At 44.4% G+C, this 15849-nt stretch overlaps 1 protein-coding gene across 2 annotated transcripts in view; it reads right to left on the bottom strand.

Annotated features, from left to right (window-relative positions):
* HACD4 (3-hydroxyacyl-CoA dehydratase 4) overlaps positions 1-15106 on the bottom strand; it is a 50251-nt gene extending 35145 nt beyond the window's left edge. Inside the window, exons 1-3 of one of the 2 annotated variants that reach the window (XM_044265589.1) lie at positions 14824-15106; positions 1851-2003; positions 399-502 (exon numbers count right to left, since the gene is read on the bottom strand). In XM_044265589.1, coding sequence (XP_044121524.1) covers positions 399-502; positions 1851-1879 — 133 coding nt within the window. In that variant the 5' untranslated portion in view covers positions 1880-2003; positions 14824-15106. The remainder of the gene's footprint in view (positions 1-398; positions 503-1850; positions 2004-14823) is intronic. The other variant, XM_044265590.1, reaches the window with a different exon arrangement.
* Positions 15107-15849: the final 743 nt, after the last annotated feature.

Below are 15849 nucleotides of genomic sequence, written 5' to 3'. Positions count from 1 at the left end.
AAAGAATCTGGTTAATTCCTGAGTTCTCTGGGCAAAAGGTTATACTGGCATTTACAGATTTCCTCAAAACCCAGCAAATATGAGAAGGTTTGCTGCAGAACCGAAAAGGAAGAATCAGATGGCACCACCCCAATGCCATGTTTGTGTTTTCAGAGCAAACTGCCTAGTCAGAGGGAAGCCAAGTCCCTCCCCCCTCAACTCACCTGCCCCCTTCTCCAAAAAGGTTTTGGTTTTTGCAATGAGCAAGAAGAATGGTTACTGAAAAATATGGCTACTAAATCTTAGAGCAGTGAAGGATATTCGGTGAATTTCGCAGAAGTTGAAAAATTAACATAAGCAGGACTAGGTGAAAACACGTATTGAATGTTAAAAATCCAAAATGATTTCTGGAGTTTTACCTTCTCCAAATGAAAAGAACCGGACTGTCATATTGGTAAATATCCATGAGTGGCCACAGAACTGGATTAAGTAGTAGATGAAAAGATAGGTGTTCTTCCTATACCTGTAAATAAAGGAAAATACCAGTAAGTTCTTCCTTTATAATAATCTTTCCAGCATTACACACAAATCTTTTAACTAACCTGCTGGCCCACCTAAGCAAGCAAGAGAAAACCATTCCGTATCAGAGTCTTTTATTCAGATTTTGAAAGGACCTACAGCACACATTATCTGCTAAAAGGAGCATCCTGAGTTTGCTTCAAGTCAAAGATGGCTCTATTTCAAAATTCACTTTCAGCTTTGAGAAAGTGCTAACCTTGTTCTCACAAAGGGCTAAAAACATTGCAAAGATGGCTTTGAATATTAAAAAAAAAAAAAAAAGATGGTGAGGGCTCTCTTGACATGCTCAATGTGTTCCTGCAACTCAGTCTGCGAAGTGCAAAACTTGAGTTGAGGGTTACAAGAGGGGAGTAGTGGGGGTGGCATTTCCCAGTGGTGGGTGATTCAGTAGCTGGCCATACCCGAGTTGTGAATGCATTCTCTGATGGGGGGGGTGTTGGGGAGGGGGCAGTTGCCACTGCCCATTGTATTTACAAGGGCAGACGTTTCCTTCCCCAGACACACACAGAAAGCAGTTTAGTGGCTCAGGCCAGAAAAGGGAAGTCAAGCCGGGTTTAAAACTGGGTTGCTGGGGAGATGACTCAGGGATGATTGACAGATACACAATTTGAGGTAGTTAGGGAAAGCACTGTTTGAAATGTGCCTTGGGGGTTCAGAAGGGTGGTGGGAGGGGCCCTGCCAGTATAGACAAGGATTTCTTCTAGTTGGAGACGGGAAACCTTTGAGAAGTAAGGCAAATAAGCAGGAAGCAGATCCAGTGTAGCTTGATGACAGGCACCCTACAGATCACGCGAACCACTAAGAGGAGCTGGGTAAGGAGGCCTTCCTTAAACCCGCACCAGAACAACCTGGCGTTGGTTAAACACACAGCCCCAAGGCCCCTGAACTGAGCTCTGGAATCTACACATGCAACAGTTGTTTCTGCACCTGGCAGGTCTGAAACCCACCCTGGGCCAGCGGGTCCGACAAAGTCAATCGAAGGACTCCTGGTGGCCAGAGGGGGAAGGAAAGCAGGACTGACTGGTAGAGGGCGCACGAAAGGGGTGGCAGGGTAGCCTGTCCTTCCCATTTCCCAGCCTGTAGATGGGGGTAATAACAGAGCCTTCCTCCTAGGATTGCAGAGAGAACTGAAAACTAGCTAATGCCTGTCGAGAGTTCAAGAGCGCACTGGGCTCACGGTTGCGCCGCGCTGTGCTGCCCACGCAGCCGCCCGCGGGCGTAGGGGGGGCACCCCGCCCCTGGCGCCCCACCCCACTCACCCCCCGCCTCCCGCCGCGGGCCTGGCGCCCTACCTGGGCTGCAGCCAGGCGGGTAGCGCCATTGGGTGTCGTGGGCCGCTGCAGGGCCCTCCAGCGCCGTCAGGGAAGGAGCAGCTGCTCGGGAGCGCGGGAGGGGCGGCCCCCGAGGCCAACCCCCGGCCCGGAAAGGCGGGGCCTCTCCCCACTCTGCAATTTAAGAAAAAAAAAAAAACAAAAAAAACCTAAGGTCGTGCTGTGGGAACTAGATGAAAGCCAAGTTCCTGAAGTTCCCGGTGGGGCGAGAGCGCGCTGCACCACGAATGCCGGTCCCGGGCGCGGCACGCGCGCGAGACTGGGTTGGGCTGCACGCCCGTGGGTTCACGAAGCTCCTGCCAGGACTTCCTAATCTTTGCGTTGACACTCCGTTGCAGCTGCGTGGAAACTAATAGACCCTCCCCATTAATCTTTAAAAGCTGGCTTGCAGTCACATCATCCCTAAGGATGCTTGGGCTCCACGTGCGTGCCTGCTTCTCTTATTACCCTCACCTGTAAGAGGCGGTCAGGGAGGTAGCCCGTGGTCACACCTTCCCTAACCCCCTCTCTCCAGCTATAGGGTCTGATTCCTCCAGGATCAGGCATCCTTGCCCTCTAACCCTACCCCTGGGTCTTTACACATGCTTCCAAAACCTTTTATTCACGTTGTGTTTTTCTTCTTATCCTATGCCCACCCCTCAGAAAAACTGATCATTGAGGCCTACAGCATTGTCTCCTGCATGCTAAGAGGACCCCACTCCCATTTTGCTTCTCCACCCTCTTATGGAAACATCCCCCAAAGAAACTAAAAATAAACAAAAAGCCAAGAAAGCACTTGCAAGTAAGTGGGTCAACAACACCTGATTTTGGGAGCTGGAAGGTAATTAACGCCCATTTTACCTACAGGGAAATTGAGGCATTTGAAAAAACGTTATCACTTGCTACAGTTCATGCCACTGATGAAGGGCAGTATGAAAACTCCAAGGCTGCCGTGTTTTCATTAGGCCACAGGGTCCTCCCTCACAGTCCATTACTACCTCCCACCGCAGGGCCCACCTTTCAGGTTCACATTTCTCAGTGCTTTCCCCCACCACTGCCAGAGCTTCATTCCTTCCCCTGCATCCACCAGTCCCTTTCAGATTCACTCCATGCGTCATTACCACTGCCCCCCCTCCCACCTTCAACCTCTCCTTTCCACGGGTCTGCACCACAGCATAGGAACATGTTCAAATCTCACCACCCTAGAATTAGACATTTTATTCTCTCCTCTTCTTTCCTGGTGATCTCTCTCCCTCCTCTTTTTCTCATAACTGCCTGCTTCTTTCATTTCTTACCATCATCCTATTTCATCACAACCTACACTTTGGCTTTCCTTTTCAACACCTCCCTGAAACTGCTCTCTCATGGAATGTCCTTAATTTCCTGATTCCTCATCCTATACTCACCATGTAGACAACTCTACACAGTCGTTGCTCTTTGCAGGCATTTGATCTAATGGACACACAAACAAACGCTGGTGACTAACCAGTCAACGATGCCAAGCCATAAGAGGAAGACAGTCTGGGATAGCCTGGAGTGGGAAGACTGCCCAGAGAAGGGATCCTTTATCACCAAACACAGCCCCTGCGACTATATCCGCCTCCCCGCCCCTGCACCAGCCTGCTGCATTTACCTACATCACATCTCCTCCCTTTTCCTCTCCAGCTCTGCATGCTCTACCCGCATGTCCTTCCCCCTTCTCCTGCTCCATTTTCTGGAATTTTAACACACACCCCCATCTTGTCTATTTGCCACGTTATCCTCCGCACAGGCATCCACCACACAAGGCTTTATCTCCGTGCAGACAACAGTGGACTCTACTTTCTCTAGCTCCTACTTTTTTTTTTTTTTTTTATGAATACCAGCTCTGGCCTTTCAACAGCTTCTGGATATTTCTGCATGAAAGGACTATTGTAACTTCCAACTGATCCCATTTGGCATACCTTCTTCTCAAATCATGGTCTTATTTCTCACATGGAAACCACTCTCTTCCTAGTCATTCAGGTTTAAAACTTGGGAGTCTTCATTACATTTCCTCATCCAATCAAATTCTATTGACTCCATACTTTCCAGATCGCTTACTGATCCTAGCACTCCACTTCTGTTCGTTAGGACTCAGAACCTGAGTAAAAAGGACACAAAAAGAGCTCCCTTTTACTTGACAGATAAATAACAAACTACAAACAAAAAGCTTTTCCAAGTCAAGCAGTCAGGGAATTCTACTTGTTTTCCAAGAAATACATGCAGGGGGCACCTGGGTGGCTCAGTGGGTTAAAGGCCTCTGCCTTCAGCTCGGGTCATGATCCCAGCCAAGGTCCTGGGATCGAGCCCCACATGGGGCTCTCTGCTCAGCAGGGAGCCTGCTTCACTTCCCCTCTCTCTGCCTGCCTCTCTGCCTACTTGTGATCTCTGCCTGTCAGGTGAATAAATAAAATCTTTAAAAAAAAAAAAAAAAGAAATACGTGCAGGAGAGCTTCCTAGAGAACCATTTGGGGTAAGAAGCAGAGTTCTCCCTTTCCTCTGGGACGGCCCAGGGCAGATCCTTTTTGGGTTCTGCCAGCATTACCCAAACAACCTCCACTGGCCTTCCTGCCTCCTCCTTCTACCCAGACTGGCATACATTAGTGGAAGACTGCTGGAAGAATTCTTAAAACACAGTCCTGTTCTAGCTATTCCCCTGGTCAAAACCCTTTGCCACTTCCTTGCTGCCTGTTAGTTATATTGTTAGAGTGGGCAGTTAGTTAGGCCTTAACAGGTTGCCTGAAGGCCAGCAAAGGGGGACCCAAGCCCTGTTATCAGGAAAGTTAGGAACCTGTCCCTGCAGCATTTCACAAACCCAACAGAAACCCAATCACACCAGACAGGCCTAAGATGAAGAAGGCCAGAAGCCCTGACCAAGTAAGGAGAAAGGCACAAAATCCTGCTCTCAAAGAAATCCCCTCCCTAATAAATATTCCACCGCTAAGTTAACAACTGTCAATACAAGATAGAGACCCAAAATCCAGGGCACAGCTCTCCCTTGAGCTGGCCCACCCTCACATCTCGAGAGTGTGCTCTAAGAAACCTTGCATTTGCATCACTCACACATGGGCTCATCCGTCCCTGAATTCTGGTGATGAGACCAAAAGCCTCTGGTGATGTCGGGGGGACAGGCTGGGTGAGAGCTGCAGGGCCCAAGGTCTCTAGTTCATCTGGCAACAGCCTCTCATCTTGTCTCCAAGTCTGTCGCAGGTGCTGACATCCTGAACCATCCTATCTCCCCACCAATTAGAGCATCTCTTACTGTTTCCTGGCCACACCAGGTATTTTGCTCATCATGCCTCTGTGAAACTTTTCTCCTCTATCTCTTTTGCTTCTTCCCCATCTCACAGCCCAGCAGTTACCTGTCAGAGTTCTAGACATCTTTTAAAGCCCTTCCCAAGGCTTCTTCAAGGAGCCACTTAGGACTAATAAAGGTCTATGATGGGAGTTGTTTGAGGTTTGGTTTCTGCCTGCTCCACTAGATTACAGATTCCCAGAGGACTAGCCCTCTTATGAACAGTAAGAATTGAACAAATTTTGGGGTGCCTGGGTGGCTCAGTCATTAAGCGTCTGCCTTCGGCTCAGGTCACGATCCCAGCATCCTGGGATCGAGCCCCACACTGGGGTCCCTGCTCCAAGAGAAGCCTGCTTCTCCTTCTCCCATTTCCCCTGCTTGTATTCCCTCTCTCTCTGTCAAATAAATAAATTAATTTAAAAAAAAAAGAACTGGACAAATTTTAACTTCTCTAAATAAGGTTTCTTTCCCCCAACTATACAACTGTTGGGATTAAATAAGATAATGTATAAAACATGTAAAATATATGTTATGATTTTCCTCTCCCAAACTTATAAACAAAATAAAACAAACTTTCAGCAATACTTGCATTTTTGGAATATGTACACTGGACTCTTAATTAGCTCCCTGTACGGATGTCAGAGGCCAAGATAGTTCAAATAACTTAAAATTAATATCTTGTCTTTTGAAGCAATTTTACATCATTTGAACATGTCAGTTTTGTTTTTCTTGGGCATATGTTTAAATGTGTTTTCTTCTCTATGAACACTAATGGGGAGACTAAAGTCACAAAATATATTTTGTAGCAATAACAGACTGACTCGAGATATTTTTGTTTTTAAAGATTTTAATTATTTATTTGACATACAGAGATCACAAGTAGACAGAGAGGCAGGCAGAGAGAGAGAGAGGAGGAAGCAGGCTTCCTGCCAAACAGAGAGCCCGATGTGGGGCTCGATCCCAGGACTCTGAGATCATGACCGAGGTAGAGGCTTTAAATCACTGAGCCACCCAGGTGCTCCTGACTTGGATACTCTTTCACAATGATCTTCAGAAAAATTAAGTCCAGGTTGCATATCCTGACTTTGGACACTTAGCATCCATTCATTTGTGGTTTTTTCCCTCCCATTCCCTGGTAAGCTCATTTTTAAATGCCAATACTTCATGCAATATTCACTGAGAGCAGAGATTCTGGGAAAGTGGCCCATTGCTCACTTTTGCTTCTATTAGCCACAAATAGCTATATAAGGAACCAGTTATAGGCTGACAACTTTCAACTCTAGATTTTTTTCTTTCAACTACCTAGAATTGTCCGGGATCACAACCTCCCCCTTTTCTCCACTCCCAGGTCCATAGAACAGATTGGAAATTTCACAGGCTGCTGGACTCAAATAAAACCATAGAGATTATGTGGCCCAATCTCCTTATTTCACAGGTACCAAAAAGCTAGTGAAGGCTGGGTTGAGAGCGCCTTCCCTCCCACTGTGCAAAATTCCAGCCACTTTTGTCCCATTACTTAATCGTACTCAGGCATTAGTCACAGTTATCTCTTGTAATCTTTGTTGTACACACTCTCAGCCCTCATTATCACTCTTTTTCAGCTGTTCCAAGGCATTGCTTGCACTTCTGTGTTACAACTTTAACTGTCCTTCCTTTAAATAGCTTTGACCCTTACTACTACATTCAAAAGATCAAACCTTGGGGTGCCTGGGTAGCTCAGTTGGTTAAGTGTCTGACTCTTGATATTGGCTCAGGTCATGATCTCAGGTTCTTGAGATCAAGTCCCACATCAGGCTCCACGAAGCCTGCTTAAGAGTCTCTCTCTCTCTCTACCCCCCTTCCTCTGCTCATCCTCACCTTCTTAACATTGTCTAAAACAAACAAATAAGATCAAACCCTCGGCTTGGATACCTGCCTTGTTGCATCATCATCCCCCGATCTATCCCCTGTCCTATTCCAAGACAAACAGGTTCAAGTGTGTTAACTGCTTCATTCAATTACACAGGAGACATTTTTAGATTGGTTTTTCTATGCCATAGACCCTCTTCTCCTCCACATATCTGACTCAGAGAAATCCTAGGAGATGGTAACTATTCTCAGCCAATTTTACAGATGAGGAAAAAAGGTCAGAGCAGTTAAATTATCTTGTCTAAGATCAACACAACTAGTAAATGTTGGAATTGAGATTAGAACTTTAGTCTGTCTCCAGATAATGAATTATTAACCACTGTGCTATATTAACTTGTTTCATACGATTGTTCAGTATTTGTTCACAAATACTCCATTATATATAATAGAGTCAAAATCTAAGTCTACATAAAATCTGAAACTCAATATAAAACTCAAAAGATCTGAGCACACCGTTCACCAAAAGATACCCAAATGGCCAGAACAAAGAAAAGATGCCCAACGTCATTAGGGAAATGCAAATTAAAAACACAATGAGGTATCACTACATACCTACAAAAATGAATAAAATGAAAAAAGATTCACCGTACTAAGTGTTGGTGAATGTGGGGTACAACTAGAACTCTCACACAGTTTTTGTTTGTAATAACCAAAAATTGAAAACAACCCAAAAAGCCATCAGAAGATCAGTGGTTAAACAAAGAGTTTTCCCTGCTGGCTCCCAATTCTATTCTAAATGAGATTTCCTTTTATTAATTTTCACATTTGGCTTTTGATCAAGATCTTTCTTTGGAAGCATTGCTGATTGAAAGTCACATTTTCCACTACTTAGTAATTGTGTCCCTCACTGCCAGGAGGGATCTTTCCTGGGTGTCATGTCCTACACTAGAGGAAAGGGCATAGCAGTTAGAAACCACCTAAGGCCACATCAGAGTTACTGAGGAAGGTTAGGAGGGAAAATCTCTCAGGTACTCCCTAAAGTCCTTATCTCCTCCGGGTCATGTTAATTGGAGATCATCTCAAAGGATTGAGCCAGCATCACCTTATTGGGTACATAATTTTTTTTTAAATATTTTATTCATTTATTTGACAGACAGAGATCACAAGAAGGTAGAGAGGCAGGCAGAGAGAGAGAGAGAGAATGGAGAGAAAGCAGGCTCCCCGCTGAGCAGAGAGCCTGATACCCCAAGACCCTGAGATCATGACCTGAGCCTAAGGCAGAGGCTTTAACCCACTGAGCCACCCAGGTGCCCCTTGGGTACATAATTTTTAAGTTTTATAGGCAACAAAACACAAAACTTAAACTAATTACATGAAACAGAAGTGACAGTGATTTCAAATTGTATCATGGTTCTAAACCAGGCCTCTAGGCCTACAAGTAGCCAAATGAAATATTTATTGGCATTTATTCTAACTTAAGAGGAGAGAGCTTTACCCTACTGAGGGCAAACCCGAAGTCATGTGTGCCTTCTGGAACTCTCCACTTAAAGTGACCATGAAAGCAAAACAGTGGACACTACAAGAGCACAATGGAAAGAATTACACAAGTGCATTTGAGAAGACACAGTGCAAGTATAAACATGAAACTATAGCTGATGAACTTTTTGCAAAAAAGCAAAACTTCAAAGGTATTTTAATACAGTACTGTTATCTCAAAAGAACTGTTTGGAACGAAATGTGTTATTGATAATATAGCCTGTAAGTTTGTAAATTCAGAGAACATCAGTCTGGGTAAGAATCCAAAGACAGTTAACAGTTTAAAGACTTCAGTGATTGTGAACCTTCTAACCCTTCAGAAAAAAGCAAATGAAAAATTTAATTGTCCTGGGATTGTGATGAATCTGTTTCCAAAAGGCCATAAACAAAAGAGGAGTTTCCTTCCTCTCACAATGGCTTGGGAAATGCAGACAGGGGCACTGTCTTTGTTCAAAAGAGAAACACAACACTGAGAAAAAGGTACACAGGCCTGGCCTGGACATCTGGGGACCAAGTGTCTCATCAGATGTCATCTGCTTCAGTTCCAGAAAATCTTTACTTTCAGGTCCAGCCAGGGTTTGGTGCTTTCTTTAGGTGTGTCACATGAATCTAATAGTCTTTTCCCTGGAGTTTGGTGGCACAATGGTTGCTTAGCAGTTCCTGGTAAGAGCCTCTCCAGTGAGGCAGAAGACTCTGGAGGGCTCTTTCTCGACAGAGGAAACCTCTAGGTAGCAAGATGTGATCCTTAAGGTTATAGTCTCCCAGCGACTGCTCTGCCAAAGCATGGTTATTTTTAATAGAAGTAATTAGGCCTTTACACTATTGAATTATATTTCCTTTTATCAACTATGGGCCAAAGGAGGTAGGGGCCAAGTGTCTTGGATATCCTCTGACTATCTCCAAAACTGTCTATGAGCTCCCAAGAGATAGAGCTGTGATTTAGAAGACGAATGGCAATGCTTTAGGCCAAGGTCTTTGGAAGATCTCTACACATTTTGCCATCTCAATAGTGCCCTTAGTGCATGTGACTAAGGGTGGTATATATACAACGGAAGTGTTCAAAGCTGGCCACATAGCACAGACTTCTCACATCACCTGACTAGTAAAATGGGCTCCCAGGTAGAGATAATCTAACAGAAGCAGCAGTGGCTTGTCTATAAGAGGAAGTTTGGGTCCGGTGAGAAAACCTATAAACCAAGACTAAAACATTTATCCACGAGAGGGAACTGAATGATCCATTTGTAGGAGGAGGTTTTCTAAGGATGTACTTGTGACAGGTGGGACAAGTGAGGCAGCAATTTTTGCAGCCTAATTAACTTTTTGCCACCCCTACTGGTTCATGAATGCCACGATTTTGTCAACAGTCCAAGAGTTTAATGCAGATACAGTGGTAAGCGCTGAGAAATTTAGAATTACTGGCAAGGACATATTGTTACTTGGCTCAAGCCAGAGTTCTTTTTTTTTTTTTTAATTAAACTTAATTTTATTTATCAGGAAAATGTTAATTAAAATAATATTAAAAATGGGAAAAAATAAACAGACATTGATCCTGACAATAGCTACTACCTATTTAAGATTCCAGTCCTAACACACAAACTATGCCAGCACACAAACCATACATATATATATATACACAATAATTATACATACTTATAAATATACAATAATTGTAATGTATATCTGTGTCCCTTATTAAATTCTTTCATATGCTTCAAGTCTGCCAGAGTTCTTTTTATTGAGCCAACTATTAGATTTCCATATTGTTTTGCCCTCTCTGGGGCCAATTTCTGGGTGTCTCTTGTCAATTTTTCCAAATGATCATTTGGGAGAACATCCCTTTGGACCATGACAGATTTGGCTATTGGTTTCCTTGGAAGTAGCATTTTTGGCAGAAACATTGGTGAGGTGGGTTACTTCGGCCTCCAGGGAGTTGAATCTGGAATGCCCAGGAACCTTAATAGCCAAAGCAGTGGACAAAAGCACTGCATGTAGTAAATTCTGGACATAGAAGCCATTTTAAATTTTATTCCCATCAGAGGGAAGGACACCTCACTGTTTCTATAATATTCCGAAGTCACGAGCTACCCCATTACTATCAGTATAAATATCTGTGGTTTTACCCTTGGCTAAAGTACAAGTCAAGGAACAGTATAGAATTCAGTCTCTTTCGCTCAAGTGGCCAAACATAAAGGTGCTTTTTCAATGACTTCAAAAGGAGTTTCGATTGCCATACCCAGCATGGTATTTTCCATTTTTATCTTTCAAATAAGAACCACCAGTAAACCATGAAAAATCTGCATATGCTTAAGGAGTTTCCTGTAAATTGTCATGGGGACTCAAAAGGTAACCTGTGAGCATTAAGCAGTGATGACAGGTTTCATCTGGATCCAAATACACTTCTTGATTGGAGATCAGATGCCCCAAGTATTAAACGTGAGTTTGAGGAAATTGTAATTTTCTTTGGAAACTTTATGTCCCTTTAAAGCCAAAAGTTTTAACAGGTGGATGCTATCTTCCTGTGAAGAGGTCTGAGAAGGGGGTCGGGGGCAGGGAATCCAATCATCTGTGCACTGTTAACTCAGAGCCTGCAGAAAACCGTGTATCATCCAAGTCAGCTTTCAAGGTTTGTGAAAATAAGAGGGACTCTCTGTGAAACCCTGGGGCATTACTATCCAGGTGTATTTCCTTTCCTCCCAAATGAAAGCAAAGACATATTGACTATCCTGATTAACTGGAATACTAAAAATGGCAAGGCGTAGGTCAATTACAGTGAAACATTTACTTTCAATACAATGGATGTCTGCAGGGTATGGGGGGTTGCAAACAAAAGGGTGCAAAGAAATAACAGTGTTATTTTTTGCTCAGAGGTCCTGGGCAAACCTCCATGTTCAGCCACTGAGTTTTCTCATAGGTACACTGGGATAACACAGGGAATAATGCAGGAGATAACGAGGCCCTAATACTTGGAATCTTCTATTAGGAGCTTGATGTTTTGAAGGACTTTTTTTTTTTTTTTTTTTTTTACTAATAGGGTGTTAATTATGGGAAGAGGTTTTGAGGGATCTACATCAGTCTTGATGAGAAGTGTCCTTTGGAATCTGCCAACATCAGTTGAGGATTCTGCCCATAAAGACGATGGTAGCTGATCCAATACAAATTAATAAAAGATGTCAACGTGTCTTTTAATTCCCCTGGCTGCCTATTTTGATTACTACTGTCAAAATCTTGAATTATTTCCTCCTTTTGGGAAAAAGAAATTCAGGCATGATACTTTAAGAAACCTCAGCCCAATAAATAAATAGGGTCAGAGGAACTAAGGAGACAGGAGTGCCTCTCTCAAAGGGCCTAGACAAAGGGAGCAGGTTCAAAGGCAGGAATCCATGGGGGGGGGTAACTAGCGCTCCCCTCCCGCAATCTGAACTGTTCTGGTACTTGAAGCAGGGGCTGCTACACAGCAACGGGGCGCCAAGAGTGTAACTCTGCTGTCAATATGGACAGAGATTCACTCTGAAATCTGAAGAGTGGATTCTCTGAACAGATTAAGAGCAGGGATTGTAAAGAGCACCTGTAGTTCCCTAGAGCCTCATTACTGGGAATTAGGAGGACACTGTAAACACTTACTAGAGGGCTGAAGGTGCCTGGAGCACTTAAACTTGTAACAATCTTTTCTCCCCCACCACCCCATGCCCTGGTCTTTTCAATAACAGCAGAAACAAAGAGATTTTGGCTCTGTTTAAGGGCCATTTGGTGGAGTTGAAAATTGAGAATTTCAGTTTTCTGTTTTGTGTTGTAGTGGTGGTGGTGGGTGTTGGAGCAGAGGGGAAGAGGGAAAGCCAGGATCTTAAACAGGCTCCAAGCCCAGCACTGAGCTGGATGTGGGGCTCGGTGTGACAATTCCAAGATCACGACCTGAGCCAAAATCAAGTCAATGCTTAACAGACTGAGCCCCCCAGGTGTCCTAGCAGTCTTTTAGATGACTCTTTTAGGTGACTCAAGGGAGTCCCTCTCTTAGGTGACTCAAGGGAGATGGTTTGTCAAATTAACTAAATCTTGAGTGGTAGTTTCCCATTCCAACCTGGTCCTAGTTAAAAGAGGAACATCCATGTTCAACCTGTTAATAAACACTTAAATGCTACCTGGATGGACTCAACATCTAAAGATCAGAAGATTCTTAAGACAATTTAGAGTTGACAGTCATGAACCCCAATTCATGAGGCTTTTGTGTGAATTTGGTTCCAATCACCAGGCATGGGGACAGCTACTGTAATTGCTCTGCTGTGCAATTACAGCCAGTGCTACAGCATCTTGTCAAAAGTTAGGGTTTGCTGAGGCACCTGGGTAACTCAGTCTGTAAAGTGTTGACTCTCAATAAAAATAATTTATTTAGGGGCGCCTGGGTGGCTCAGTGGGTTAAGCCGCTGCCTTCGGCTCAGGTCATGATCTCAGGGTCCTGGGATCGGGTCCCGCATCGGGCTCTCTGCTCAGCGGGGAGCCTGCTTCCTTCTCTCTCTGCCTGCCTCTCCATCTACTTGTGATTGCTCTCTGTCAAATAAATAAATAAAATCTTTAAAAAAAATTTTATTTAAAAAAAATCCTTCACTTTTTAAAAATTTTAAAAAGATTTTATTTATTTGAGAGAGAGTGAGTGAGAGAGAGAGCATGAGAAAGGAGAAGGTCAGAGGGAGAAGCAGACTCCCTGCAGAACTGGGAGCCCAATGCGGGACTCAATCCTGGGACTCCAAGATCACGACCTGAGCCCAAGGCAGTCGCTCAACCAACTGAGTCACCCAGGTGCCCCCCAAAATAAAAAATCTTTTTAAAAAAGTTAGGGGTTTGGAGGCATCTGATCTGGCTGGCTCAGTCAGTAGAGCATACAAAGACTCCTGATCTCAGGGTCATGAGTTTCAACCCCACATTGGGAATAGAGATTACTTACAAAAGAGAGGAGAGAGAGAAAATGTTAGTAGTTTGTTTCTCTAAATTTCCTCCAGAATGTTCCCCTCTGGCTAGTTTCATCCAATGTTTAGTCTGCTCCTCACCAACAATCATGTGGACTAATTGATAAAAATCTGAGAAACCAGGTTGGTAAGTTTAAATAACTAGATTAAATTCTTCAGCAAACTTATGGGCATTATCAGTCATTTTAGGAAACTCAATAACTACGGATCACAATTCAGTCTTAGGCCAGGTAACATAAGAAACTGAGTTTTGTTTAGATCCTCAGCGACTTGGGGCACCTGAGTGGCTCAGTGGGTTAGGGCCTCTGCCTTCCGCTCAGGTCATGATCCCAGGTCCTGGGATCGAGCCCCACATTGGGCTCTCTGCTCAGCCGGAGGCCTGCTTCCTCCTCTCTCTCTGCCTGCCTCTCTGCCTATTTGTGATCTCTGTCAAATAAACAAATAAAATCTTTAAAAAAAAAATAGATCTTCAGCGACTTAATTTCAAAGAGGCAGGTTTCATAGGCTCAGGAGAGGAGCAAGTGGAGGAACAGGAAATGCGAAGTTTGGCAAAGACAGGAAAATGTCCTGGGGTGGGGGGGGGCAAACCTGAGTACAAGGTTGCTGCCACCTGTCTGCAAAGAAAATGGGAGAGGGTAATAAGTCATCAGAAACCACTTGACTCCTTTCGATTGTTTGCCTCAGTGAATTTAGAAACAGTATTTTGCAGAAGCAAACTTAGAACCCTCAAAACAGCTGGAAGCCTCAAGGTACCATTTGAAATAGGCATCTCATTCAGGTTTTGAGTTGTTTTGGAGTCATAGCTAATTTAATCTTGAGTAAAACAAGTTTGGGAAAATAAACATGCCCCTGAATTCCTAAATTACTGGTTAAATCAGTCCACTTGGTTATACATACGCACACTAAGGAGCCATAGTTTTTAAACATAAAACTGGCCAGAGTTCCAGTTGGGGGAGTGGCGGGGGGGCACCCTCAAAGTATTTTGATAACTGGAATCCCATTTTAGAGGTTTTTCTCTAAGCAAAGAGAAAAGCTCCCAAACGGGGGAATTGCAGCAGGAACAGCCTGGTTCCAGAAAGAATCAGACCAAAGACTAACCCAGTTCCCATAGGATCAATCTTGTCCCAAACAAGCTGGACCAAAGGCCAGTAGCTGCAACAGAAATGGTCTGGTTCCGAAAAGGAGGCAAACTAAAGGCCAAATGAGGATCCTCAGAGAAAGAAAACCCGAGCCCTTAAAATACGTCCCAAATAAGGCCTGAAGGGCGAGCAGCCCAAAATCCAGGAGAAAGACTTACCCTCAGACGCCAGGGTGAGAGAGGAAGCAGTGAGGCCAGAGGGCTGTGCGGGTACCCACACCTGTTTGCTCACCAGCCTCACAGTTGGTGGGGGGCTTCTCCGGATCCCACTTCCGATTACTGAGTAATGTTAACCTTAGAAAATAAAACTGCCAGTAATTTTACCCACAAAAGTGAGGGGGTTTTTTTGGGTGGGGGGAGGATGGCAGAGAACTGCAACAGGTAAAGAACGAGCTGTAGGAAAACCATAGGCAAGTGCCCCAAACAAAGAAAGGGAAGGCTCTTTTAATAGAGGGAAGAGGGACCTTGGGAAGGCTGCTATAAACAAAAAGCCCATTGGGGTAAACTGGGAGTTCGAACGGTAGTGGCTTTTCATTGGCTGAGTTGTGACGCTCTCTCATTGGCTGGGCCGTTGCCAGGGCGGAGGACAGCCCTTCTTCCTCGCCCTGGGATAGTAAAGCTATACCCCCCTGGAAGATTTATCTCTTCCTTTGAGTTTGCAAGTGGTAGGGCATGAGAACCCCCGTGCAAGCCTCCCAACTCCATCCTAATTGAGATTTCCTCTTATTAATTTTCACAGGAGTCATGTGTGAATTTCGGGAGGAAGCTGTGAGCAATCAGCCACGTTATTTCAGGCTGTCTCTGCAGGCGTCTCTGTCTTTCCCACATCGTACGGAACAGGAAGCTACTTTCAGAGCCCACAGGTCGGCCAGCATCTGCCTGAGAACGTAGGAAACTAAGCTTATGGCTCTCATTCTTCCAAGTCACTCAGGATGTTTCTACAACCATCTTTGTAGCAGGGCTGGGACTGGAGGAGGCTAGCAAGCACTTAGGGTGCATAATTTAAGCCGGTTTGCCCTCAGCATTGCCTGCCTGAAAAGAAGCGCTTCCTTAAATTTTGCGACTCAGACATTTCTTGCCCTTCCCAAGTCCCTGCCCTGCTTGGTGGTTTGGTTTCCAGGTGGGTGAGGGAAGAGAGAAATGGACTTTGGCTACAGATATTTTCATATAGCTTGCTTTTTAAAG

The sequence above is a fragment of the Neovison vison genome, chromosome 9, assembly GCF_020171115.1.
Source record: "Neovison vison isolate M4711 chromosome 9, ASM_NN_V1, whole genome shotgun sequence".
Classification (NCBI taxonomy): Eukaryota; Metazoa; Chordata; class Mammalia; order Carnivora; family Mustelidae; genus Neogale; species Neogale vison.
Note: the sequence above shows the minus strand (reverse complement) of the source record. Positions and strands in the feature narration are given on the sequence as shown.